This window comes from Vigna angularis, chromosome 1 (assembly GCF_016808095.1).
Source record: "Vigna angularis cultivar LongXiaoDou No.4 chromosome 1, ASM1680809v1, whole genome shotgun sequence".
NCBI lineage: Eukaryota > Viridiplantae > Streptophyta > Magnoliopsida > Fabales > Fabaceae > Vigna > Vigna angularis.
The window spans coordinates 45,590,914-45,616,709 of NC_068970.1; the positions used below are offsets into that span (position 1 = coordinate 45,590,914).

At 40.4% G+C, this 25,796-nt stretch overlaps 1 protein-coding gene across 1 annotated transcript; it reads right to left on the reverse strand.

The window, feature by feature from the left end:
• Positions 1 to 1,090: 1,090 nt before the first annotated feature.
• LOC108319402 (high mobility group B protein 14) lies at positions 1,091 to 25,038 on the reverse strand. The gene is made up of 6 exons (XM_017550516.2): positions 24,906 to 25,038; positions 23,869 to 24,024; positions 23,107 to 23,164; positions 22,801 to 22,845; positions 1,436 to 1,516; positions 1,091 to 1,345 (listed from the first exon to the last, which is right to left on the reverse strand). The coding sequence occupies exons 1-6, from the start codon at positions 25,025 to 25,027 to the stop codon at positions 1,295 to 1,297; spliced, it is 513 nt and encodes a 170-aa protein (XP_017406005.2). The 5' UTR covers positions 25,028 to 25,038; the 3' UTR covers positions 1,091 to 1,294.
• Positions 25,039 to 25,796: the final 758 nt, after the last annotated feature.

A 25,796-nucleotide genomic window follows, 5' to 3' on the forward strand; every position in this document is an offset into this window, starting at 1 on the left:
TTATGCCTCCTCAAAACCGAAATATGGTGCACTTGCAGAAGACACTCTAACACTCAAGTCAACCAAATACATCAGATAGTAATCAATGTTAAAATAATGGAACGTAATTACTCTACATAATGTATTGTGTTATTTATATTGTGTTTATGAAGTTTTACCTAAATGAACCTAATCCATGTACTTAATAACCTTGGTTTACTTAGTTAATACTCTATTGATGCGTTTTAGCCATTTACCTTAATTTAATCACAATTATCCTTGTTGATGTCTTAATCGACGAATTATTATGTTGTCAGAGTACATTTAAGCCAAGATTATATAAACCAAGTGGACTAAGATGTTCTTGAATATGTATAATACATTGAATTTTTTTTTAATTTTTCACACATGAGGAAAATATGTGTTTATGGTATAATTATTTGAATAATTTTTTAAAATTAGTTAATACTATTTTTAGATCATGACTTTTCATAGATTTGGTAATCAAAATTAATATTTATAAAAGAATTTATAAAGATAGTCGATAGTTAATTAATGAGTCTAACGAGTGTCATGTTGAAAAAAAAAACTTCCTCTTACACCATCTGTTTCATACATTTTGTTCTCTCTATCACACATAAAACTGTGGGCAATATAAAATTTATGGATTTGTGTTTAAGAAATTATTTTGATTTTTACCGAGACATATTAAAGCAATTAAACATAATAATGTTTTTGCAAAATATATCTATTTTTCAAATTGTTAACTCAAGGAATAATGTTGTGCAATAACATAATTTATATTAACAGTATTTATTTTGAAAATGCATATTACAAAATATAGCTTAATTGAGTTTATATATTATACTTTAATTCTATAACATAACGTTGTAAATTTAAATTCATATAACATTAAATTGAAATTTATGTCAAACTAATTTAACACAGGTTTGTAAGCACCCCACTCCAGCATGTAAACACTACAAAGCTGTTACATAATAACATTCAAGAATATAATATTTTGAAGGTATCTCTAAATACTAGGTTGACACAAGGAAATAGTGTTACACTCATGAATCGATCAAGTGCACCAGTTATGTTTTCTCTCTGATTGACTTTTACCCAGTATTTGATATCTCAATATATATATGCCCAAATTGTCATTTTAATCATCTAAATACAACTAATATACTTTACATATGACACAGAAATGATAATTATCAACAAGGACAGACAAAAACTGAATATACAACTGTTAGTCCAGATAGTTTCAATTAATACAGGTCCAACCTTAGTAAGAAATAAAATAGTTTGTTTACTCATCAAACTCTGATTCCTCGTCAGTTTCATCAAACTCTCCACTTTCCTGTCAAGTAGTAGAAAATAAATTGTATATTCATTCATAACTGGCCAAATAAGAGTCAGCTCATACCCAAGAAAATGACAGATTGCTTACTATTTTCTTGTTATATTCTGCCATTGCCCTGTCAAACTCTGCACGTTTGTCTGTTGCTACATCGTAGTATTGAACCTTCTCCTGCAGAATACAGCCAAAATGAACTATATGTTAACTTGAAGCTCCATTTTGCCAAACTTTGCAGAACAAGTTCTATATTGATTTTTGGAATAGACATCAGCAAATGAGCATGGACGCTAATAAGAACTTTGCAGAATGAAACCAGAAAAGATAGTAGTAGTTGGAGAGCCAAGGCTTTAATAACCCCACTATCTCATCCTTCCAACAACAGCAACACAAAGCTTTGTTTCGCTTGGTGGGGTCAACTACATGGATAAAATAATTTCATTTAGCTTGGTTGAAGACCAAAGTTTTTTTATCGATGTTATTTACATGAGAGCTTTTGACTAATTCCCCCAATGTCGTTAGCCTTCAGCATAGGAGTAAAACCAGCTTGCAACAACATCCTAATAGCCATCTACTACACAGTTAATAATGAATATGTGTAAGTAATTACTTTTTCATTCTTGCAAGAAAGGGGACCCAAGGCATGTTTTACACGGTAACTCTCATATACCTTTGTAAATGTGGTCAACCTTTTAAACATAAAATAACATCAAAAAAGACACTAGTTAGAACAGGCTATTTTGATCAATTCATGAAAAAAAAATGCAGTGACCACACCTAATGTCCAAAAAAATGTCACATGATCAAGAAAACAAGAGGCCGTGTTTCTCAAGTTGAAGCTCTCCCTCTATACCATTCAAATTTCTACCCAAAACACAAAATCAAGAATAAAAGAAGGAACATAATACAAATAGTTTAGTGCCGCTTTGTCATGCACACACAGAGTATTATGTAACTAACAATTAAGTTAACACAAGCAGAAGTTTCTTCTCAACAGTTATGTTAACTCTGCACGCCTCAGTAGTCTGACTCCCCAATGTGTGGCAGCATATAAAACTGGTTCAGAATCCCTTGCCTTTTCCATTTAGATTTTCATGGGTTTAGGAAGATCTCAATGATAAACAATGCATGCTGTCAGATCTGACCAAGAACTAATTCAACGTAACAAGATACATTTCCCAATGCCACCAACACCCTAACTAGTGTTAACAAAGGTGGACAGCAAAAGGGCAGATTCTACCATATAAACACGCCATTGTGACCTATGGCACCACCATAGTGGACCTCCCTTCACAAATTGCCCATGACGGTTGGAAAATTATCTAACAAGCCATTCCTCAACTGAAGCAATGGCTCCTCTGTTTAACAACAATGTGAAGATAATTTCACAGGTTCTTTTTTGTGATCAATTCTGAGTATATTACTTTCCTAAACCTGATGCAGAGCAGTGTTGTCAAACTCAAGAATGTAAGGGGATCGGAAAGACAATAAAAGATCGCAACACGTAAGAATTACAACTGTAAAAAAAAATTATATTCATAAACAGGTGTATTCTGCGACAGCAAGTACCAACGATTCCAAGGATAGCAAGATTCCAAGGATAGCGAGTCACCAAGCAGCATGCACCTTAAAAAAGGTAAGAGCACTCATGGGTTGGGTCGATCATAGGACCAGAACAGCCTATGATCCCGGATTCAACGAGTATCCAAACTCACTCTTACGATCCACCCTCCGTGTCAACTCGCTTGGCACTCCAAACTCACAAAAACGTGCAAGTTTATGATCTTACTTGCGATTTTAACAACACTAAAACAGTGAGCTAAATATCATGTATCCAATAAGACAATTTAAGATTATAATCTATCTTGATTTAAGTTAATGCAGCCATTAATAGTCCAGAATTATGTGGAGCTGTTAGGTTCCTTTATTCAAGGAAACCAAACGGTAGCTTCTCTTCTCAATTACACACTCAACAGCAGAAAGAAACTGTGTATATGTATTTTTATTTACTCTGTAATGTGTAAAAAGAGAAATACAAGTATAGATCTCCCCCAAGGAAGCCTCCCTTCCTCCACTAGCCAAGAGGTCCAGTCTAAATCAAAACAAAATATTTCCTAACCTCTCTCTCTATTATGTTTTTTTATTTATACTCTCTCTCTTCTAACAAACTAGCCTCTCTCCTCTAACAGACTAATCCTCCCTTCCTGCCTCTAACTTTCTCTCCTTTTATTCCTCCTCACATATACCTTTAATTGTCTAACATTACCCTACTCCAACATCAACCTTGTCCTCAAGGTTGAAGTCAGGGAACTGTTGTCGAATGTAATGTTCCTCTTCCCAAGTAGCACCATCCAAACCACCCTCTTGCCATTGTATTAAAACTTGGGGTATCTCCTCCCCTTGCTGCTGTTGGTTCCTGCACTGTAACACTTTCAGAGGGGTGTACAAGGGTCTATCATCTTGCAGTTCAGTTGGTAAAGCTCCTTCCACCGGATGATCTCTTATAGCTAACTTCAACTGGGAAACATGGAATACAGGATGTATTCTTGATGTTTCTGGTTGCTGCAAGCGAAAAGCAACAGGTCCTATTTGTTTCTCCACCAAAAATGGTCCATAATACCTTACTGAAAGTTTTGGGTGTAACCTGGTGGGCATAGATGTCTGTCTATGAGGCCTGATTTTAAGGTATACCCAATCTCCTTCCCGGATCTTTGCCTCCATCCTCTTCCTATTGGCATAGTGTGTCATCTAGTCTTGAGCCCTAGCCAGATGATATCTCAGTTGCATCAAAGCCTCATCACGGGTTTGTAAGTGTTGTGCAACTGCTTCCACCACTGTTTCTCCAGGTATGAAACGTGTTAGAGTGGGAGGGGGTCTTCCATACACAGTTTCAAAGGGTGTGCATTTGGATGCTCCTTGGTAATTGGTGTTGTACCAATATTCCGCCCAAGGAAACACTAGACTCCAAATTTTGGGCTGTTCGGAACTAAAACAGCGCAAGTAAGTTCCTAGCACCCTATTTAAAACTTCAGTCTGTCCATCCGTCTCTGGATGATAAGCCGTGCTCATTCTCAATTGTGTTCTGTTGGAATATCAAATGTAATATTTATGTATCTTAGGAGGTGCCTAACTTGTCTAGGAGGTGCCTAACTTATGTCTTTGGGATGTGCCTAACTTAGGTTAGGATGTGCATAACTATTAGGTTCATAGTTCTATAAATAGGTAGTATATTGTAATAAGAAATAAGGAAGAAATATAGATTTTATGTTTTTTCACATGGTATCAGAGCTAGTTGTCTGATCCTCTTCCGGTGGTCTCTGCCGTCTGTTGGCGGCCGGCCGCCATGGCCGCCGGCAGCTCCTAAAATTCCAGTAAGCACTAGTGCACTAGTGCAGCCAGTAAATTAGTGCCACAGTAAGCACTAGTGCAGCCAGTCGTCTCTGCCGTCGATCATCGCCAGCCACTGTCTGTTGCCAGCCTTTGTCTGCGGCCGGCCACCGTTGCCGCCGCTGCCATCGCCGTCGCCGGCCACCATGGCCGCCAGCTCGGCCGCCGATAGCCCCTCCTAAAAGTCTCTTCTTCAGAATTTAGCCTCTTCTAGAATTTTTCTCAGAACGGGGTTTGAACCCATTCCCTTTCCCTTTTGGACCAATAGCTGAAACTGGTACATGTGTGAAGTCAGATAATTTTGGCATTCCCTTCATCCATTTGATGCTTCACATTGAATCTAAGAGACCGGTAGTCTCTTCTTCGAAGAACCCAAGAAAGCCACTGTCGCTGCTTACTTCGCCGTGCACCGCCACTAATGCCGCCGGTTTCCGTACGTCGCCGGCGATCGTCTGCCGCCGGCGACCATCTCAGTTTCGTCCGATGAATAGCGGATCTGGACCGTCTCCTTGAGCGACGGCCAACCCTGCCGGAGACAGGACCAGAATCCTCCGAACGCGCCGCCATGAGCGCCAAATAAGTCCGCCGTCGACCACCGTCCGCCGCCGGCCACCGTCACAGATTCGACCGGTGACCAGCGGATCTGGATCGCCTCTTCGAGCGCGACCTAACCCCGGTGGTCGCTGTCTCTGTATCCGTTCAACGCGCCTCCACGCGCCGCCTGTCTCTAGCTGAGCTCGGACGTGTATTGTTCACGCGCCGCTGTACCGCTGTCGGAATCACTCTGCGCCCTTACCGGTCGTCTCGCCGGAGCTTCCTCACTCTGATTCTGACCTTCTCCTTAACCGCCGGTGTATTGTTTTTGATTCCTCTTTCCTCACCTCTGCTTGCTGGATGTCGTTCAGCCCCCTGCTCCTTCACTTGCTTGACTCCACTTCCGCTCCAAGCTGCCGTTCTTCTGTCCGCGTGAAGGTTGAACGCTGCTGCTACTCCGTTTCTTCTTGCTGTTGGTGGCTGCTCCCTACGTGCTACTGTCATGGCCGTGACCCACTCCCTTGTGCCTGCTGCTGCCTTGCTGGACCAGTTGTTGTTTTCACCCTAAAGCTGCTGAATGGAAGTTGCTGGACTATTGGAGGTTGCTGCCCACCGTGAAGTGCTGCTGCTCCCCCTCCGTGCTCTTCCTAATCTCTCCAAGCTGCTGGACGTGATTGGCCGTGTGCTTCATAATATGTTTCATTGCTGGACCGGTGACTTCCACTTTGCTGGATGCATGTACTACTGATGTGCCGACTCCAAATACTAATCAATTTCTGTTTTGAAGAATCTGAACCAGGGTACTGTTGTTCTCAACAGTGATGTTTTTGATGTTGCTGTTCCGTTGATTCAACCTTGATGTTGTTGTTCCGTTGATTCAACCTGTGACCAAGTGTGACCAAGCCTGTTTGCCGTTCTCTGCACCGTCTGCCGCTCTCCAGGTGCTGTCTTCCGCTGTACAGGCACCGTTTGCTGCCGTACAGGCAATGTTTGCTGCTGTCCAGCCACTGTTTGCTGCTGTCCAGCCACTGTTTGCTGCTATATGGTGCCATTTGCCGCTGTCCAGGTGCTGTTTGTCGCTGTCCGGGCACCATTTGTCGCTGTTTAACATAGTTTGTGTTGTTCTTCAACAAACTCGCCGGGTTGAAATGTTCAAGGTTGGGGGATCTCATTCGACCCCAGTGGACGCCACTGCGTCACTTCTTTGGGTCTTTTTGATGCCATCATAAGTCCCAATATTTGTGTTTTTGGTTTCTGCCATGTAAAAGGATATTTGCACCGTCAGTCAATGCCTTCTTTGAGATCGACCGCTGATTTGACTCGTTCGATGTTATGGGATTTCAGATTTGTCCCTCGTACGGATCGGTTCTCACCTGTTTTTCCACCTCCGTGTGAGGGGAAGTTTCAGCCGCCACAGGGTAGTTTGTCCATGTAAGTTTGTTGCTGTTAGATATTGCAGACAGTTCAGTTTCTGCAGGTTCGTTGTTATTAGGGCAACTAAGTCCCTAAAGGTTCATTGTTGTTCAGGGTAGTTAAGACCCTGAAGATTTGTTTTGTTCAGGGTAGTTAAGACCCTGAAGATTTGTTGCTACTCAAGGCAGTGAAGTTCTTGATGGTTTATTGTTGTTTAGGGTGCTTAAGACCCTACAGGTTTGTGGCTTTTTAGCCTTTGAAGACCTCTCATGTTACCGATGTCTTCGTCTCCACCGTTTGCCTCTGTCCACCACCGTCCGCTGCCAACTACAGTCTCAGACAGATGCAACTGCGTCAGTTCTTCTTTCGATCTTCTTGTGATACACTGCTAAGTATCACCACTGGGGAGTTGTCCAACAAAGAATTTTGGACCTCCAACATGTCTTTGGATCTTTGATGCCTTTGTTTCCATTTGAGTTTATTGATGTACTTTCCATTTGAGTGTGTTTATTCCAAGCTTGACTCATACAATATGTATGATCCAGCTTGAGGGGGAGTGTTGGAATATCAAATGTAATATTTATGTATCTTAGGAGGTGCCTAACTTGTCTAGGAGGTGCCTAACTTATGTCTTTGGGATGTGCCTAACTTAGGTTAGGATGTGCCTAACTATTAGGTTCATAGTTCTATAAATAGGTAGTATATTGTAATAAGAAATAAGGAAGAAATATAGATTTTATGTTTTTTCACATGTTCCCTGCAGGCGGAAAATCTCCTTCCAAAACGCACTTAAGAACGTGGAATCTCGATCACTGACAATGGTCATAGGTATCCCATGAAGTCTAATCACTTCCTTCACAAACACTTCAGCTATTGATCTGGTCGTATAAAGGTGTTTAATTGGGATAAAATGCTCATATTTGCTGAGTCTGTCCACCACCACTAATATAGTGTCAAACCCATGAGATTTGGGTAATTTTACTATAAAATCCATGCTAATCTCCTCCCATATTGTTTTCGATATAGGTAAAGGCTACAACAATCCTTGGGGAGAGGCTGCCAAGTATTTGTGTTGTTGACATACTAGACATGCAGCCACAAAATCTGTAATTGTCTTCTTCATTCCCGTCCAATGTAAAGATTGTGCCACTCTCCTATAGGTTCTATATACCCCGGAATGTCCTCCTGTGACACTATGGAATTCAACCAACAATCGAGGTATCCAAACAGATTTAGAAGACAAGACAAGTCTCCCCTTGTAATGCAACCTCCCATGCTCCAAGGTGTATGCTGGATGAGAATTAGGATCTGCCCTTATTTCCTCCAGCACCTTCAAACTCTCATCCTTCTTCACCTCCTCCATGATTTCTTGAAAATCAGACCAGTATGGTATGGATATCATCTGTAACACCTTGTCTGCTTCCTCCCCATCTACCCCTTTTGTGGATAACCCCTCAGCCATATGATTGGATGCACCTGTCCTGTATTTGATTTCAAATTCGTACCCAAGGAGCTTAGCTAGCCAATTTTGCTTGCTTTAAGTGGTAATATGTTGTTCCAATAAGTAACGTAAGCTCTTTTGATCCGTAAAGACAACAAACTTTTGACCCAACAAATATGGTCTCCAATGTTGTATAGCAAGCACAAGCGCCATCAATTCCTTCTCATAGATGGACTTGATCAGAGAGGACTCAGATAACGCCTTACTAAAGAAGGCTATGGGTTTGTTTTTCTGTGACAGAACTGCCCCAACTCCTGTACCCGAGGCATCACACTCTATATAAAAGGTTTGATTAAAATCAAGTAGAACAAGTACTGGAGCTGTAGTCACAGCTTCTTTAAGCTTTTGCATAGCCATTCCTCCTGCTGTAGACCATTTAAACATCCCCTTCTTCAACAGACCAGTAAGGGGTCTAGATATCCTCCCATAATCTCTAATAGACCTTCTATAATACCCAGTCAGCCCAAGGAATCCTCTCAGCTCCTTGATATTTTTGGGCTCTGGCCATTCCAAAACAGCTGCAATTTTTTCTCTATCCATCTCCACCCCTGCTGCTGATATCTTATGCCCCAAATATCTTATGCCCCAAATATCTCACTTGTCTTCTTCCAAATTCACATTTCTTTTTATTGGCAAAAAGTTTATGTTCAGCCAACACGTTCAAGACTTGTATTAGGTGTTGTGAGTGCTCCCGTGTCTTGCTATAGACGAGTATATCGTCAAAAAATACTAACACAAATCTCTTCAATAAGGGTCTTAATATTGAGTTCATCATGTCTTGAAATATGGCTGGAGCATTTGTTATCCCAAAAGGCATCACCAGAAATTCATAGTGCCCTTGATGTGTCCGAAAGGCAGTTTTTGGAATATCTTCACTCTTCATTCTTAACTGATGATACCCCGCCTTCAAATCAACTTTTGAAAAATAGGATGCTCCTTGGAGTTCATCCAACAGCTCCTCAATAACAGGGATAAGGTATTTGTCAGCCACTGTTACTCTATTTAATGCCCCATAATCCATACAAAACCTCCAGCTTCCATCCTTCTTTTTCACCAGTATTACCGGACTAGAGTAAGGGTTGTTACTGGGCCTAATAATGCCCAAATTCAGCATCCTTTACCTGACGCTCTATCTCAGTTTTCATTCCATGGGGGTACCGATATGGCCTCACATTTACCGGTTCACTACCTTCTTTCAAGGGAATTTTGTGATCAACTCTCCTCTCAGGTAGTAATCCTTGGGGGTCTCTAAATACCCCTTCAAAATCATTTAGAATTAGCTTCAACTCTGCCTCCTCATTCTGAGTTAAGCTATTCTCTTCTATCTCTCCTTCCATCAATTCCGTTTGGCTCAAACTCCAAACTAAAGTCATAATTTCAATTCCTTTTTCCTTTATGAGTGCTTCTAGAGTCACCACTCTACGTGTCAAAGCTTGATCTCCCTTTATCTCCACTTCTTTCCTTTCTCCCGCCACCTTCATGATGAGTTGTCCCCTTTAATCTCTCCTAATGAAGCTAACCAAGTGATTCCCAATATCACATCCACACCATCTAACTCAAAGAGATACAATTTATCAAACCGTCTAATGTCACGGGGACTCCTATACAATACCCACTGGTTACTTTCTTTTGCCCATCCCCTAAGCACACTTTATAAGGACGTGTGTCAGTGCTTTTCAAACCCAATTCTTTCACCAATCTAGTGGATATATAAAACTATGACTAGCTCCGCTGTCAATTAACACCATAACTCTCCTCCCCTGCACCCTTGCAGCTTCATTGTATTAGATTGCATGAGTCCTCCGGTAGACAACCCTGACAGTTCCATCGTCGTTTGTTCCATCTCGGCATTCTCCTTTGTTTCGTCTTCTCCATCCTCCTCAGCCAATATCATGACACGCATGCTTCTCTCCGCACAATGATGGCCAGGACTATAAGGTCCGCCGCAGTGGAAGCAACATCCTTCTTCACATCTCTTAATATACTCTGGGTACGGCAGAGTTCTGACTCCCCTTCCTGAAGCGTTTCCTCCTCCGCTACTGCCCGTCTTCGAATTCGCGTTATTCGCACTAACGTCCTTCTTCATCCCTTGCCCTCCGCCGGCATTCACAGACCCCTCCGACGGGCCTCGATAGGTTTCCGTTCTCGCAACTGTCCCGGAACTCGCGGAGTATCTTCCCCACGACGCCCCTCCTTTTCCTCCAGCTCCACCATTCCCTCGAGGTGCCAACCCAGCTTGTTCGACGTCACGAGCTCGTTCCATTGCCGTCAACAAGTCTCGTGGGTCGTGCGGTCTCACTAAGTTGTGCAATCCCTCCTGCACTGCAGCAAAAAAATATCCCAGTAGTTGCTCTTCAGTTACTCCGGTTGCTTGCGCCACGAGTACTTCAAATTGCTGGATATACTCATCGACGCTCCCTTTCTGTCGCCCGACAGCCAACTTCTCAAAAACAGTGCCCCGGTTCAGTCCTCTGAACCTCCGCGTTAGCGCCTCTGTAAGCCGTTTCCACGTTGGGTGTTTGGTTTTCTTCCGCCAGATGCAGAACTAGTAGTTAGCGCCTCCCTCCATACATATATAAACCAACTTCATCTTCTCTTTCTCCGTCACTCCCTGGATGTCAAAGAACTTCTCAGCCTTTGCGATCCAACCCGTGGGATCAGTGCCTTCAAAAGTTGGGAGCTCAACGCGCTTCATCCAGCTGCGTTGTACTTCGCCTCGGTCATCCTCTGATTCCTCCTCCGAACTCCCCGATGATCGCTGCTCTCGATCGGCATTGACAGAATTCTGACTCCCTTCGAAGCTCCAATCTCGGTTCCCAGAGTGTCGTCCGTAAGCTCGTCGGAACTCGAGAGTCATCGCTCGCATTTTTGCCTTCAACTCTTCCACCGTCGATTCCATAGCCACCATTCGTCCCTCCACTCCTTTCCATTACAGCTCACTCTTCTTCCCTCCGAACAGATCCGGCAGGTCAGACTTAGGTTCCTTTATTCAAGGAAACCAAACGGTAGCTTCTCTTCTCAATCACACACTCAACAGCAGAAAGAAACTGTGTATATGTATTTTTATTTACTTTGTAATGTGTAAAAAGAGAAATACAAGTATAGATCTCCCCCAAGGAAGCCTCCCTTTCTCCACTGGCCAAGAGGTCCAGTCTAAACCAAAACAAAATATTTCCTAACCTCTCTCTCTATTTTGTTTGTTTATTTATACTCTCTCTCTTCTAACAAACTAGCCTCTCTCCTCTAACAGACTAATCCTCCCTTCCCGCCTCTAACTTTCTCTCCTTTTATTCCTCCTCACATATACCTTTAATTGTCTAACAGGAGCACACAGTTTTACTTCTGCATTAGAGCAATATGCTAAAATGAAGAAAGAGGAAAGACACCTGTAGGGGGACTATAGAATAGGAAATATTCATGTTGTTAAATTTATTCATAATTGCATACTAAGCAGAAACAAAATATTGGGAAGGAAATCAACTGGGACAAATGAGAATATAAAGGGAGATATGGGTAATGATGGGGGAACATGAATTGGGAGGAAAAGGAAATGGGTTGGGGGTAGATGTTAAATGCCTCTACATATGACTCTAGATTTATCTTTTATTCTCCATAATTTCTATCTTTGCCAGGATTGTTAGAAAATAAAATGCTACCTGCTGTCTAGCTTCTACAAGCTGACTGTATCTGTATCTATTCATAATTGCAATTCCCATGAATATCAATTATCTCCCACACCTTTTTATATTGAGAGTCCTAATTCTTGAAATTTGTAGCTATTTTCTCTATCCATAGCTTCACAAGATACACGGCATGACAGGTTTTGAGTCTCCATCTATAAGCCTTAATACTTTCACAAGTAAAGCTACACACATCAAACAATATTGGATGAATTTTCAAAATCTATCATTACATATAACAATGTTTACCTCTTGTTTACCTTCAATTTTACTAGCATGTTACTAGTTGTCCATTCATGTGAAACAAACATAGATCGAAGAGCACTATTTTGTTGTGCTGCTATACATTTGCAACTATTGGTTGAGATAAATCTTTTTCTTAAGAATACTTTCTATACAAGTTTAGGACTCATGTTCCTACAAATGAAAGTTGTGACTTTTTTGGCATTTGCAATAATATTGCAAGTTGACCAATGTCTTCAAGAATTAAATCCCGGCAGAGACTTGCACAAGGAGATCAAAATAGTTTTGTTCTCATCTCCTTTAACATCTTTCCTGCTGACAAAAAATATCAAAAATCTCTCTGCATGATAGATGGTGCTTCTAATTTTGTTCCAACAAGAGAAATGTTAGAGAAGAGAACAAAATTATTTTGGTCTCCTTGTGCAACTCACTACCTTGATTTAATCCCTGAAGACATTGGTCAGTATTTTATAATACCATTGCAAATGCCAAAACAGTCAAAACTTTCATTTATTGGCACATGAGTCCTAAACTTATGAAGAACAACAAAATGCTTTGCTATCTAAATGGACAGCTAGTAATCATGCTAGTAAAAATGAAGGTAAACAAGTGGTGAACATTGTTTAATGATATGATAAATTTTAAAAATCCATCCAATATTGCTTGGAGTGTGTGACTCAACATGTGAAAGTATTAAGACTTGTAGATGGAGACTCAAACGTGACATGCCATACATTTATGAAGCTATGGGTAGAGCTAAAGAGCAAATAACTACAAATTTCAAGAACTATAACTATCAATATAAAAAGATGTGGAAGATAATTGATACATGTTACTACTTACTATCTTGATCATAAGTAACTATAACACTATACTTTCTTATATTACAATTTCATGATGATCTTTAATACGTATTTTCAAATTTCTTTTATCAAATTTCTGACAAATACTTTGTTGAAATGTCAAATGTAATATTTATTTATGTTAGGAGGTGCCTAACTTGTCTAGGAGGTGCCTAACTTGTGTCTTTAGGATGTGCCTAACTTAGGTTAGGATGTGCCTAACTATTAGGTTCATAGTTCTATAAATAGGTAGTATCTTGTAATAAGTTTTATGGAAGAAATATAGATTACATTGTATTTCATGTTTTACAACATGGTATCAGAGCTTTAGTCTCTTCCATCACTATCTTTGCTGTCTGCCGGCGGCCGGCCGCCGTGCCGCCGGCGGGTCCCTAAAAGTCTCTTCTTCAAACATGTGCCTTTGTGCGTTATTGGCCTGCAATTGCCCCAGTGAAGCTGTTAGACTTATGTCTCTTTCAGCCTTTGTGATTCAGTGGGCAGCTCTCTAAAATTAGGCCAAATTCAGTACGTCTTTATGTGCTGGCCTCACCTAGCCTTTCTCCAATGTCACCAACACTTTCTTATTCTGGAATTCAATTCACCTGCATCCAGAAACTAAGTGACTAAAAATCTCAAAATGGGATTCGAACCCATTTCAGACCAGTAGCTGAAACTGGTATTTTAAATGATGCTGAGTTATTTTTGGCATTATCATGTTGCTGCCAATCAATGACCAAGACCGAGAGAACTAGGCCACTGCCTTGAGGTGCACTGCTGCTCTCCACCGTCACCGCTGCTCTCCACCGTCGACCGCCGAGTCGACCGCCGCCGGCCACCGTCGCAGTTCCGTCCGATGACCAGCGGATCTGGACCGCCTCCTTCAGCGACGGTCAACCCCGCCGGAGTCAGGTACAGAATCCGCTCAACGCGCCTCCACGCGCCTCTTCTCTTAGTCTGATCTCGGATGCGTGTTTGCCACGCGCCGCCTTCTCGCTGGCCACCGTCAAGGTTCCGACTGTCGACCAGTGGATCTGACTCATTTCTTCGAGCGTGACCTATCCTTGGTGGTCACCGTCTCCGTCTCGTCCGCCTGCGCCGTCACGCGCCTCCTCTTTCCGGTAGTTCTCGGACAAGTGTTTTTCACGCGCCGCCTTCCTGACGTCGGAATCCAACCGCGACGCTGCCGGTCGTCTCGCCGGAGCATTCTCTCTCTGTTCATACCCTCGAGAGCAGCCATTGCTGTAAGCTCCAATGGGTTTCTTCTTCCGCATCGTCGGACCTCTCTCTCGTCGCATCCTTCCGCTGTTGTCTCCATTTCGAAGCATTCCGTCTTCGTTCTCAGTTTGGTTTCTCGAACAACCGCCGCTGTGCACTTCTTTCTTCTCCATTCTGGAAAGTTCTTCTCTGTCACACCTTGCTGAAACACTTAAAAGCACTTCTCAGTTTGGTTTGCCTTGTTCTTCCCAGAAGTGGTTGCAACTTGCCCGTCGTCTCCGCCTGTGCCGCTGAATGCACCGGCACCTGTGACCAAGTCCGCTTCCATCATCTCCTTCTCCATTGAGAAGGGCTCTTTGCCTTCACCAATGTGAAGGGCTTCCTGTCTCTACATTCCCTCTTGTTCTCCAGTTTGGTTTCTGCGTTTTGTGCGTTGTCTCCGCCGCTTTGATGCCACACAGTCGACGCTGGTGCAGTTAGCCGCCGCTGCCTCAGTCGTTGCCGCAACTGTCAGTTCTTCTTTGGGCTCCAATTTAGCCCGTGCTTATTGTGATACACAGCTAAGTATCACCATATGGAGAAGTCCAACAGACAATATTTGGACCTCCAACATCTCTCTGGCTCTTTGATGCCATCTGTCACTGTCAATCTCTCTGCAACCTTTGCACTGTCAATCTTGGAGGAGTTGGAATCCATACACGCTCCTTCAGACCAACCAAGCGCTCCTTATTTTCCTTGCTGCTCCGCTGATTCAACTTGTGAGCCAAGCCTGTTCAAATTCTTGAGGACCACAAACGACGCCACTGCTGCGTCAGTTCTTTCCGCCATGTGAAGGGATTTTTACACCGCCAATGCCTTGTTGAAACAGCTTATTGAGAGTTGTTCTTTGAGATCGACCGCTGATTTGACTCGTTTGATGCTATGGGATTGAGTTTGTCCCTCGTACGGATCGGTTTTCACCCGTTCTTTCACCTCCGTGAGAGGGGAAGTCTCAGCCGCTGTAGGGTGATTAAGTCCCTACAGGTTTGTTGCTAGTTATTGCTATTTAGGGCAGTTAAGACCCTAAAGGTTCATTGGTGTTCAAGATAGTGAAGTCCCTGAAGGTTTGTTGCTACACAGGGCACTGAAGTCCCTGAAGGTTCATTGTGAAGGTTCATTGTGAAGGTTCATTGTTTAGAGTCCCTGAAGGTTCATTGTTTAGGGTGGTTAAGTCCCTACAAGTTTGTGGTTGTTAGCCTTTGAAGGCCTCTCAAGTAACTGATGGAGATCTCTTGCGTTTGAAGACTTTCTGAGTTGAAGTTTCATGGTGCTAGTTCACCCTCGTCCATTGCTGTCCAAGTTGAAGTTTCTTGGGCTACACTTGTTTGTGTGTGCAATTTGGATTATTGATGTTATTTCCATTTGAGTTTTGTCTAGTCCAAGCTTGATTCATACAATCTTGTATGATCCAGCTTGAGGGGGAGTGTTGAAATGTCAAATGTAATATTTATTTATGTTAGGAGGTGCCTAACTTGTCTAGGAGGTGCCTAACTTGTGTCTTTAGGATGTGCCTAACTTAGGTTAGGATGTGCCTAACTATTAGGTTCATAGTTCTATAAATAGGTAGTATCTTGTAATAAGTTTTATGGAAGAAATATAGATTACATTGTATTTCATGTTTTACAACATACTTCAATGCAAATGTGAAGTTTTATATATTTGTATGAGAAAAGTGAAAAATAATCCCAAATACAAGGATTTTATTTCAACTTGATAGATTTAAGAAAACCTAAGGGTTGTTTGGAAGAAGTATGGCAATAGACACGAGGGATAAGAAGCAACCTGGTATTTAATTATTTTTAAAGATTTAATTAAAAGCATAATTTCACAATTATAAATATTTTCTTTTTATTTGAAATTGCATCTCTTTGGTGGGAAAGTTATGGTGGAGATGGTAAAGAATTAGAAAATCTAGCAATGAGGATTTTGAGTCTCACTTGTAGAACTACTGGATGCAAAAGAAATTGGAGCATATTTGATTAAGTGCATACTAAAAGAAGAAATTGCTTAGAGCAGCAAGGATTAAATGCTTGTCTTTGTTAAGTATAATCTTCAACTTGAGATGAAGCAATAGGTTAGAGAAGATTAAGGGGATACTTATGATCCTTGTTAGATATATATGGAGCAATGGAGATTGGCTTCATATAAATGCTTTCCTCCATGGAGATTTCCAAGAAGAAATTTAAATGAAGCAACCTCCCATATTTGTTGCTTAGAGGGAGTCTTCTGGATTAGTATGTTGTCTTTGCAAATTTTTATATAACCTAAAACAGTCTCTGGTTTGACAAATTTAGCAGTGTGGTTCAACAATTTGGTATGACTCGAAGTGAGGCAGATCATTCAATCTTTTACCATCACTCAAGTGCTGGATGTATCTATTTGATAGTATATGTTAATGATATTATTCTTACAGGCAGTGACTACCATGTCATCTCCCAGATGAAACAACACCTTTATCATCATTTTCAAACCAAAGATTTTGGCGAACTCAGATACTTCTTGGGTATTGAAGTAGCACAATCCAACAATGGTATTGTTATATCTCAAAGGAAGTATGCAATATTTTAGAGGAAACTAGGTAGATGAATTCAAAACCTATTGACACACCCATGGATCCTAATACCAAACTCCTACGAAATCAGGGAGAACCTAATTTAGATCCTAAGCAGTATAGAAGATTGGTTGGAAAAATAAATTACCTTATAATTACTTGTCCTAACAATGCCTTTGCAATCAATGTGGTGGGCTAATTTCTCAATTCCCCATGTGAAGATCATTGGAATGCAGTCATTTGTATATTAAAATATACTAAAGGATCTCCTAGAAAAGGTTTTCTATATGATTCCAATAACCATACAAAAGTTGTTTGCTATTTAGATGCTAATTAGACAGAATCTCCTTTCGATAGAAGATCTACCATTAGGTATTGTGTCTTCATTGGTGGTAACTTGACTTTTTGGAAGAGCAAGAAAGTGTTGTTGTAAGATCTCATGCAAAAGTAGAATATAGAGTTATGGCCTCAGCCACTTGTGATCTTGTTTGGCTTAAGCAATTGTTTAAAGAGTTACAATTTGGAGATGTCACTCAAATGACACTGATATAGGACAATTAGGCGGCTCTTCATACTCAGTTCTAATCTTCTCTTTCATGAAAGGACCAAACATATTGAGATTGACTATCATTTCATCCGAGAGAAAATTGTATTTAGAGACATCAAGACTGAGTTCGTTAACTCAAATGATCAGTTAATAGATATTTTCATTAAGTCTTTAAGAGAACCAAGAATGGATTATATTTGTAACAAGTTTAGTGCATACGATTTATATGCACTAGCTTAAGGGGGAGTTTTAGATATATTGTATTATGTTACTTAGGGAACTGTAGACTTTTGATATTGGTAGATATTTTTTTTAACAATATCTTCTATTTACCATATTTATGTTTGGTTGCCATTGCATCATTCTTCATTATAAATATATTACCCTATGTATTTTAAACACAAAGGAGATTAATCCTATACCTAGTTTTACTATATTCAATAATCCTATATATGTATTTGATATTGAATCAATGATGTGTGGATTACTGAAAAGGATGATCCTTGCCTACCAAACAGTGTTTCATGGATGGATATACATGAAACACTGTTTATAAATATATTTTTTTTAACAATATCTTCTATTTACCATATTTATGTTTGGTTGCCATTGCATCATTCTTCATTATAAATATATGACCCTATGTATTTTAAGCACAAAGGAGATTAATCCTATACCTAGTTTTACTATATTCAATAATCCTATATATCTATTTGATATTGAATCAATGATGTGTGGATTACTGAAAAGGATGATCCTTGCCTACCAAACAGTGTTTCATGGATGGATATACATGAATCTTTTACTCTTGAAGAGGGAGCTCCAAGCAAGAAAAGGAAGAGGGATATTTGTTTGTGCAATTATCATAAATGGTTATAATACTTATAAAGTTTTTTGTTTTCTTAAAAGGTCTAAGAAATTTAATCACTAAGGTTGAAGAAAGAGAAAATCTACCATAACAAAAACTGATAATAAAATTAAAGAAATAGTCAAAAATAGATTGAGGAAGAGGACGGAGATGAGCTGCAAGAAAATGTATTAGAGGAGGAAGATGATCTAAGTGACATGATCTCGAAGATGATCTAAGTGACACTCGAAGATGATGAATGAAAGGATAAGATTAAGATGTAGGATTTAAATATAAGAAATAGCATCACGCATTTTATTATTATGTTTTGGTTTTATGTGTTAGATATATTATATCTTTTATCTTTTAGTTAGTTTGTTATTATTTTTCATTTGTATTTTGGGCTTATCCCATATTTCTTCTATTATAAATAGAGAACCCTATGTGCGTATTTAACATAAGGGAGATATTAATCCCAAATATAGTTTTTCACTATATTCAACATGGTATCAAAGCAAGTTCTCTGATCCTCTTCTGGTGGTTTCTGCTGTTTGCCGGCGGCCGGCCGCCATGGCCGCCGGCAGCCCTAAAATTTCAGTGGGCAGTCTACTTCTTCTCTTTGTTCTTAAATCACAGCACCCAGAATCAAAGAGACCTAAAGCCTCCTGGGAACAGCCGTCGCGAGCCGCAAGCCAGACCCAGTGTGCCACTGCTGTCGCCGCCACTTTCCGCCGCCGCTGCCGCCGCCGGCCAGCATCACAGTTTTGACGGGTGACCTGCGGATCTGAAGCGTCTCCTCGAGCGACGGCCAACCTCGCCGGAGACAAGACCAGACTCCTCTTCACGCGCCTCCACGCACCTCCTCTTTCCGGCAGATCTCGAACGCGTGTTGCACGCGCCGCCTTGTCGCCGGCCACCGTCAAAGTCCCGTCCGGCGACCACTGGATCTGGTTCGCCTCTTCACGCGACGACCAACCCCACCGGTGCCGGCGTCTGATTCTTCCCCACGCTCCGCCACGCGCCGCTTCTATGTGCGCTGCAAACAGGCGCGTACAGCCCACAAGCCGTTGTCTGGACCTCCTCTCTCTGTTCAGACCCTCCAGAGCAGCCATTGCTGCCATCTTCGTCTGTCTTCTTCTCCGCCGTTTGCCGCTGTCCAGGTGCCGTTTGCCGCTGTCCAGGCGCCGTTTGCCGCTGTCCAGGCGTCGTTTGCCGCTGTCCAGGCGCCGTTTGCCGCTGTCCAGGCGCCGTTTGCCGTTGTCCAAGCGCAGTTTGCCGCTGTCTAGGCGATGTTTGTCGCTGTTTGACATCATTCATCATTGTCTGCCGCTATCCGTTGTTTCCCACCGTCCGCAGCTGTCCGTTGCCGACCACCTTCCGCTGCCAACTACCGTCTCAGACAGACGCAACTGCGTCAGTTCTTCTTGGGCTAGAGTTTAGCCCAATCTTCTTGTGATACACTGCTAAGTATCACCGCTTGGGAGTTGTCCAGCAAAGAATTTTGGACCTCCAACATGTCTTTGGATCTTTGATGCCTTTTGTTGAATATAGTGAAAAACTATATTTAGATTAATCTCCCTTGTGTTAAATACACACGTAGGGTTCTCTATTTATAATAGAAGAAATATGGGCTAAGCCCAAAATACAAATGAGAAATAATAACAAACTAACTAAAAGATAAAAGATATAATATATCTAACACTCCCCCTCAAGCTGGAGCATACAAATTGTATGAACTAAGCTTGGAATAGATGAACTCAGTGTTGAACTAGATGATTTGTCTTCAAGAGTGTGAGGCAAACATAGATGGACTAACAGCAACTTGTGAAATTTCAACTTCAAAAGTGGATGAAGGAAAGCAGTGGTGGACAATGACAATCTGCAAGGACTGATTCCCAATCAATGATGGATGAGTGACGGGATCAACAGTGGTAGCTGAAAGCTAAGAGCTACAAAACTGCAGGGACTACACTAAATTCTCATCAATGATGGATGGGTGAAGGGATCAACAGTAGTAGCTGAAATCTACAAAACTGCAGGGACTACACCCATATATATGTGACTTGACTTGCAGTGTCTTGGAAACGTACTCCCCCTCAGTGTGAACGGCGGAAATGTGGAATATCACAGTTGCTGGACCACTAAAACAAAACAAAATATTAAGCTATAATGCTGAAATAAAGGCAACAAAGATCCAAAGATACGTTGGAGGTCCAAAATTCTTTGCTGGACAACTCCCAAGTGGTGATACTTAGTCGTGTATCACAAGAAGATTGAGCTAACTCTAGCCCTTGCGTCTGTCTGAGGCGGTAGCGACTACGCTATAAACCTGTAGGGACTAAATTGCCATCACTGACTGATGGGGCCTGTAGTGGCTGGAAGCGACAAAACTACAGGGACTGTCATCACTAATTGACGAGGTGATGGGGGCCTACAGTGGTTGGAAGCATATGGTGCCTGGACAGCGGCAAACGACGCGGGACAACGGCAAACGGCGCGGACAGCGGCAAACGGCGCGGGACAGCGGCAAACGGCGCGGGACAGAGGCAAACGGCGCGGGACAGAGGCAAACGGCGCGGGACAGAGGCAAACAACGCCGGACAGCGGCAAACGGTGCCTGTACAGCGGAAAACAGTGCTGGAACGGCATCAGCAGCTGAGACGAAGCACACAACGCAGAAAGGAAGGTCCGACAATGCGGAACGTGCGGCGAGATGAAGATGCTTTGAAGACAGACGAAGATGGCAGCAATGGCTGCTCTGGAAGGTCTGAACAGAGAGAGGGAGGTCCGGCGAGACAACCGGAAGCATCGCGGTTTGATGCCAATGCTGGGAAGGCGGCGCGTGACAAGCACGCACCCGAGATCTAACAGAGAAGAAGCGGCACGTGGCGGAGCGTGGGAAAGAGTCAGACGCCGGCACCGGTGGGGTTGGTCGTCGCGTGAAGAGGCGAACCAGATCCAGTGGTCGCCGGACGGAACTGTGACGGTGGCCGGCGACAAGGCGGCGGCGGAATGGCCGGAAAGAAGCGCCGCGTGGCGGCGCGTGACTGAGAGGTGGCTCTCGAAACCGGCGTGGTTGGCCGTCGCTCGAAGAGACGGTCCAGATCCGCAGGTTACCCGTCGAATCTGTGACGGTGGCCGGCGGCGGCAGCGGCGGCGACGGTGGCCGGAGTTAGCAGTGACGGCAGCGGAAAGTGGCGGCGACAGCAATGGCACACTGGGTCTGGACTGGTGCTGACTGTGGCAGAGATTTAAGAAGAAAAATGGACTGCCCACTGAAATTTTAGGGGCTGCCGGCGGCCGGCCGCCGGCAGACAGCAGAGACCACTAAAAGAGGATCAGAGAACTTGCTCTGATACCATGTTGAATATAGTGAAAAACTATATTTAGATTAATCTCCCTTGTGTTAAATACACACGTAGGGTTCTCTATTTATAATAGAAGAAATATGGGCTAAGCCCAAAATACAAATGAGAAATAATAACAAACTAACTAAAAGATAAAAGATATAATATATCTAACACCTTTGTTTCAGCATTGTAGCTTAATATTTTGTTTTGTTTTAGTGGTCCAGCAACTGTGATATTTCACATTTCCGCCCTTCACACTAAGGGGGAGTACGTTTCCAAGACACTGCAAGTCACATAAATATGGGTGTAGTCCCTGCAGTTTTGTAGATTTCAGCTACTACTGTTGATCCCGTCACCCATCCATCATTGATGAGGATTTAGTGTAGTCCCTGCAGTTTTGTAGCTCTTAGCTTTCAGCTACTACTGTTGATCCCATCACTCATCCATCATTGATTGGGAATCAGTCCTTGCAGTTTGTCATTGTCCACCACTGCTCTCCTTCATCCACTTTTGAAGTAAGTTTCACAAGGTGTTGTTAGTCCATCTATGTTTGTCTCACACTCTTGAAGACAAATCATCTAGTTCAACACTGAGTTCATCTATTGAGAGAGAGTGTTAGATATATTATATCTTTTATCTTTTAGTTAGTTTGTTATTATTTCTCATTTGTATTTTGGGCTTAGCCCATATTTCTTCTATTATAAATAGATAACCCTATGTGCGTATTTAACATAAGGAAGATTAATCCCAAATATAGTTTTTTACTATATTCAACATGGATTGAACATTTTCACTTCATTTTAATATATGATATTTTTAATGTTTTTTTCATATCACCGTTTACTTAAAAGTATCATATTTTATTTATTTGTATCTTACTATTAGTAATAAGATTCAATTCACAATTCAAAAAAATTGAAAAACAATTCACAATTTGAACCTCAATTCGATAACCATGCTTCTAGGCAATAGGTGTACTCATTGTAACTTCTTTTTTCGCTTTCTTAACATCATTTATACATAAACACACAAATCATTGCCAATTGAGTGAATATACACACTCAAGCTTTAACCTAAATTATCCTTGACTTTCAACTAGGATCTAGACTCTGTTTTTATCAGCAAATATATCAGCCCTGTTACTAATCAGCCTAAATATACAAATGTAGTTACAATTAATTTCAAATTTGAACAAAACTGTTGTCCTTCTTTACATGCTTAGTTTACTCAGTGTTTAGCCATCCAACATCACAACCATAATAATGCAATTCAAGTCAATAGAAAGGAGAGGCTACAAAAGAAAACTAACCTCATAAGTCATTGTTTTCCATTTCTCTCCACATGCCTTGCCAATCTGAATGACCACAGGAAAGAATAAAAAAAATTATATTAATTTTCCAAAGATAATAATAGAATCGCTAAGTATAAAAACTTCCCACTAATCCTCAAAACAACAGGAAAATATTAAAAAGAGATGCTCAAATTTTACATAGCATTGACCTTAAAGAAATTGAAAATTTGTAAATAATCAACTTTGCAACAATCTTGCTTCTGGAGAAATTAAAAATATAAACTAAATTAGAAGAAATACTAATAGAATGAATTCTACACATACATCACGCATTGACTTTACATCCGGATTCTTCTCTTGAAATTCTTTACGAAAATCCTCCCTTAAGAATGAAACAGAACTTCCAATAAACATAATAGTGTTGAAGATAGGACATTCCATATAAGAAAGAAGCAGTTGGTTGTTAAATATGGCCACTGTGCAAAGTTCAGTGCAATATATAAAGCAAATAGTAGTATACTAAAGTTGAACATAGAATAATAAACTAAACTAGGAGTAAGTGAAAAAGTATCACAAGAAAACCATATTTAAATGTCACAAAAATCATGGTTAAAAATGAATGGTCTTTTTAACTCTTGAACATAAAGTGGTGATGCATTCAAAACTGATTAACGTATGTGCTAACATCACACAATGACCCTCCTCAATATTAATCCTCTAAAATTAAATATATCCTACTTGCAAATCCTGCATACACTAAAACATTAAGATGCATGAAATAGAATAAATCTCATCTTCTTTAGATATAACATTACCTACAAAGGTAATATACAAGGATCAACACAGGAAAAAAAAATATAAGAATATAACACCAATCATACTCTGCTCACTCTAATAATGAACCACTACCTTTCAAGAGAGCTTAATATTTCAGAAACTCAAAACATATTAACAAAGCTATGGAAATGCCAGATATCTAGAAAATACATACAAGAAACTGGCCAAGTTTTGATAAGATTAATGTTTTCCACAAAACAATTATAACACATAAGAAATACAAAGAATAGCTAACAAAAGTAACTGTACAAGAAGTAGAAGAAAGCTGTAGGAGGTTTCTTCGGCTTCATAGCATCAAACTTCCGCTTGTTCTTCTTTAGTTTTGCTTTGAGTTTCTTTCTTGAATTAGTCTGCCGCACGGATCTCTTGATTCCCTCATTTGATTTAATCCTCAAAACTAGTTTACTGAAAAATCCATTGTAACATAACATTTAGCTATGGAACAATTTCGGAAATACATATTTATCTGCAATTATCAATCCCCCCTTCCCAATAAACAACACCTGAAGCCATCATTGTATTCAGATTCTGGTCCAAAGTCTGAAGTCATTACATAAAAAGCAACAGCATAATCTCACACATTGTGACATAAATTATGGAACTATTTCCCCCAAACATTATCAACCGCCCCCTCCCACTTCCTACAAACCAACACCTGAAGTCAGAGGAGTAACCATATATAGAGCCAGTACAACTTCACAACGGCATCAATGTATTCAGATTCTGGTTTAGTCTGAAGACATCACAAAAAAATCAACAACACAATCCCACCCAACTTGTACTGTCTATTTACCCTTTCTTTCCTCAACTTTCGAACAATTATATAACTGAATTCCAGTCTTAAAAGGGATGAAAAACTTTAACCAAAGAAATAAAGAGCATAATCAAACGACCACCTTCACTTGCAAAATGCAACACATGAAAAGTGACGACCAAATCCCACCCAATATTTATAATTTATAGTCTCTTTCTTCACAGAAAGTCACCCCCTCAACAACTTCATGTTGAATAGCCAAGGGAAAAAAATTATGCAAAGTATAGTATTAGAAAAATTCAAGTGACTACAGTTACATGAAATGAGAAAAACATTAACCCAACTGAGAGAAACCACCAGTAGATGAAATTTTATTCAAATAAAATACAAAAGTAAAAACTTTATCCTGATACTTGACTGTTCCTTCTTCTGGGTTGCAGTGGGACCGCAGAAAAAGTGAATGGAACCGTAAAACAGTGAGAAGAACAGAGGACGGAATGGAGATTGAGAAAGGGAAAGGAAAAATGTTTACCCAGAAGCGGAAGAGGCAGAGGCCGAAGAAGTAGAGTGAGACCCTTTTGCCTTTTTCGCCATGCTTGTTCGGAGACAACAGAGTCTTGCAATTTCACCCAAACTGCAGAAGTAAAATTGCATTTATAAATAAATAAAGGTTTAATGGAATTTTGGTATTTATATTTTACAAAATCTCTAAACTTTTGTTTATATAGATTTACTCTCTTAATTTTTAATCATTTTAATTGTATATTTTTATTTATTATACAGTTTTATTTGTTTAGTTTTAACTATTAATAATTTTGTTTGAATTTTAGTTTCAAAAAAGTTACTATCTTTAATTTTACATTTATTAACATATAAAAACGTTACAAATATCATGCGTTTATTTTCCAATCTCATTTGTCACGTTTAATCCAAAGTAATAAAAACTATTTTTCTCCATAATTAATATTTGAAACGATAACATTTCAAAATAAGCTTTTAAAACATTAAATAAGTCTATAAACTAACCATATGATATCACTTTAATTTTTAACATAAGTTAATGTTATCATTTAAAAACAATATAATTTTGTTTTTGTTTTTTACGGAAGTGGTTGATAATTGTCTTTCAGAGACTCTTTATTAATTTACTTAACAATTTTATATTGTTTTAGGGATAAAAGGGATTCGTTATCTTATATTTAAATATTTTAAAGAAGTACTAAATAATCAAAGTTGATTTGTAAATTATTTAAAAATCTTCAATTAGCTTAATGAGAATGATGAAAAGGCCTTCAATATCCAATTGAAAAAGATTTAAAACTGATTCGGTACTCGATAGGGTTTTGCTAATAAGAGGTTGTGTTCGATTTAGAAGATAGATACGGGAAAGTAAGTAGATGGGTTTAAGGAGAATCAAGGGTAA

Excerpts from the sequence above, each read along its gene's own strand:
- LOC108319402 (XM_017550516.2), bottom strand. The coding sequence starts at position 25,027 with ATGCAATTTTACTTCTGCAGTTTGGGTGAAATTGCAAGACTCTGTTGT. Across the intron at positions 1,517-22,800 it reads GGAAAACAATGACTTATGAG|GAGAAGGTTCAATACTACGA; the intron begins GTTAGTTTTCTT and ends TGTATTCTGCAG. Across the intron at positions 1,346-1,435 it reads CAGAATATAACAAGAAAATA|GAAAGTGGAGAGTTTGATGA; the intron begins GTAAGCAATCTG and ends ACTACTTGACAG.